Below are 2559 nucleotides of genomic sequence, written 5' to 3'. Positions count from 1 at the left end.
CTATCCTTCCCCCTCTCGCTCTCCCTCATCCAGGGCCTCAATGCCCCAATTATCAGTCTTATAGGCCTGCTCCCAGGCCTGTTGGTTATCCTCTCGCTCCCTAATGGCCCCTATAAACGCCAGCAGCGCTGTAGTGGCCTTTGGGTCCTGGAATAGGCGTGCTTCGGGGCACTGCTCGCTATCCTGCAGGGCCTTTACCCCCGCTTCGGCCAAGCCGGCATATAGTTTTTCCCGCTGGTGGCACCACTGTCGACAGTTTGTAAGAAGGTGTCTTACCGTCTCAGTCCCCCTAGAGCACCCCAAGCAATTAGGGAAGTCTCGGGCCTTAATTCGGTGCAAATAGGCCCCAATTGGTGCGTGGCCAGTCTTGAACTGGTAATATCGCCGCGCTAGGTGCTTGGGGGTGTTCGCCAACATTGGGTCAAGCTTCCATCCCCGGGGGGGATAGTAGGCCTGGCTTGCCCGCTGGGCACGCTTTGCAAGCTTTGCAGCAAGCCAGTTGGCCCTGGCAGCTCTATAAGCTTCGGTACAGGCCCGTTGAGCATGTGCCAGTGAGATGCCCGAGTATTTGCCTGTTCGGGGCTTCCCCGCAGCTTTCTTGGCGGCTTTATCGGCCTCTTCGTTGCCTGGGACCCCCTTATGGCCTGGCACCCAGCATATAGTAACCCTGCGGCCGGTGGCCTGCAGTTCCTTGGCTAGATCATGTGCCCGCAGCGCCAGGGCTTGGCCAGGGCCTGGCTGGGTATGCTGAAGCCTGCCTATAGCGGCTTGAGCATCGAGAAACACCCTAATTGGCCCTCTAAGATTCTCTGCCAGCGCCCACTCTAGGGCTTCGACTACTCCTATTAGTTCTGCATCAAAGACTTCGAAGCCTGCGCCCAGGGGAGCTAGGCGCGACCTCCAGGGGCCAATAAGTGGCTTATAAGCTACCGCAGCGCCTACGCGCTGATCGTCTAACCTGGAACCGTCTGAGTAAAGGTCAGTGTTCCCTATCCCACTTAGGGGGTCTGAGGCTAATTGCATAGCGGTTTCAGGGGAGTCTATCCTGAAATCTAGTGGTATAGACCTATTACTAGGCTCTATTGTACGCTCAAAGCCCTGGGAGGGGTCGGCGGTCAAGGCCTCTCGTAGCCTGCGGGCCAGGCCCATGCCCAGCTTCCAGGGGCCTCGGCGGGTTGGTGTTGCCCAAGCTCGGTCTTCTAGCGGCTGCTCTCCAGGCTGTGCATGGGCGTCTCCCTCCCTAAGCGTTATGGGGAGTATTTCTGCTGCTGGATGCCCCTGGGGAAGTCCTAGGAGTCTCAGGGCATACCGCCGCTGTTTACTATCTAATAGGGCCTCTGCTGGTTCCAAAGCTGCCTCCCTTATAAGCGGTCCTAATGGGGTGGACTTCAGCATGCCTGTGACTGCCCGGGCCTGGTTATTAATTAGGCCCTGCAGTCCTTCTAGGCAGTTCTTTTGCCCATGCCACCAAAGCTCGGCCCCATAAAGCGCCACTGACTGCGCGGTGGCCTTTTGGATTCGCCATGCCAGGCCTGGGGGGAGCCCCTGGGCCTTGCACAGTGCCCGCACTCGTCTTTCAGTATTTTGACCTTTTTGCAGGCGGTACTTATAGTGGGCTTTGAGGGTAAGCTTTGGATCTAGTAAGACCCCTAACCACCGGATGGCTGTTGGGGAGAATGCCACTAAAGCGTCTCCTACCTGCACCCTAGCTTCCTGGACCTGATTTTTATGTTCCCTGCTGGTGGCCCTAGAGAATAGGATGGCCTCTGTCTTTTTAGGGTCGAATTTGACGCTATCTGCCAGTCCCCACTCAATAGCAGCTTTTGCCGCTGCTTCTAGCTGCCTGCAGATCTCAGAGACCGAGCTTCCCTGGGCTACCAGGCCTATGTCATCGGCATAGGACAGGGCCTTGATTCCTGGCACCTGCTGTTCCATAGCCTGAAACACACCCCGGATATAGATAAGAAAGAGGATTGGGGAGACCGGTGAGCCCTGGGGCAGCCCTGAGTCAATAGGCTGTTCAGGGGCTTTATAACCGTCAATTACGAGGCTGACCCTTCTATTTGTAAGGAAGGATAAGGTCCACCTTATAAGGTCATTATCTAGGCCTGCAGCTTCCATAGCCTCACTAAGCTTATAGGGGTCAACATGGTCGAAGGCCCCCATAACATCAATAAAGATAGTGCCTGTGAGAAGCTTTTGAGTCCATCCCTCGTGCACTGTTTGCACGAGGCAGGCCACCGCGTCAATAGCCCCACGGCCCCGCCTGCACCCCATTTGTCCAGGGTGTAAAGCCCCCTGGGCCTCACACCAGTCCGCTATAAGGCCTGCAGCCAGCTTCTCAACAACCTTGCCCAGGCAGCTAAGCAAGCTTATCACCCTCCAGGCCTTCACCTGGGTGTAATCGGGCTTCCCTGGCTTCCGAAGTAGGATGCCTTTAGCGGTCTTCCAGGCCCCTGGGTGCACCCCAAGCCGAAAGCACTGCCTAGCCATCCCTATGATTCGGGGCGAGTCTAGTGCCCAGAGTAGCCGGCATGCTTTAAAATTGAGCCTGTCGGC

At 56.7% G+C, this 2559-nt stretch overlaps 1 protein-coding gene across 1 annotated transcript; it reads right to left on the bottom strand.

Annotated features, from left to right (window-relative positions):
- TRUGW13939_09763 (uncharacterized protein) lies at window positions 1-2277 on the bottom strand (the record flags this gene model as incomplete). The annotated part of the gene is made up of 1 exon (XM_035492883.1): window positions 1-2277. One exon carries the CDS (start codon window positions 2275-2277, stop codon window positions 1-3), a length of 2277 nt encoding a protein of 758 aa, XP_035348776.1.
- Window positions 2278-2559: the final 282 nt, after the last annotated feature.

The sequence above is a fragment of the Talaromyces rugulosus genome, chromosome V (assembly GCF_013368755.1).
Source record: "Talaromyces rugulosus chromosome V, complete sequence".
Taxonomy (NCBI): Eukaryota; Fungi; Ascomycota; class Eurotiomycetes; order Eurotiales; family Trichocomaceae; genus Talaromyces; species Talaromyces rugulosus.
This window is presented reverse-complemented; position numbering and strand designations above follow the sequence as displayed.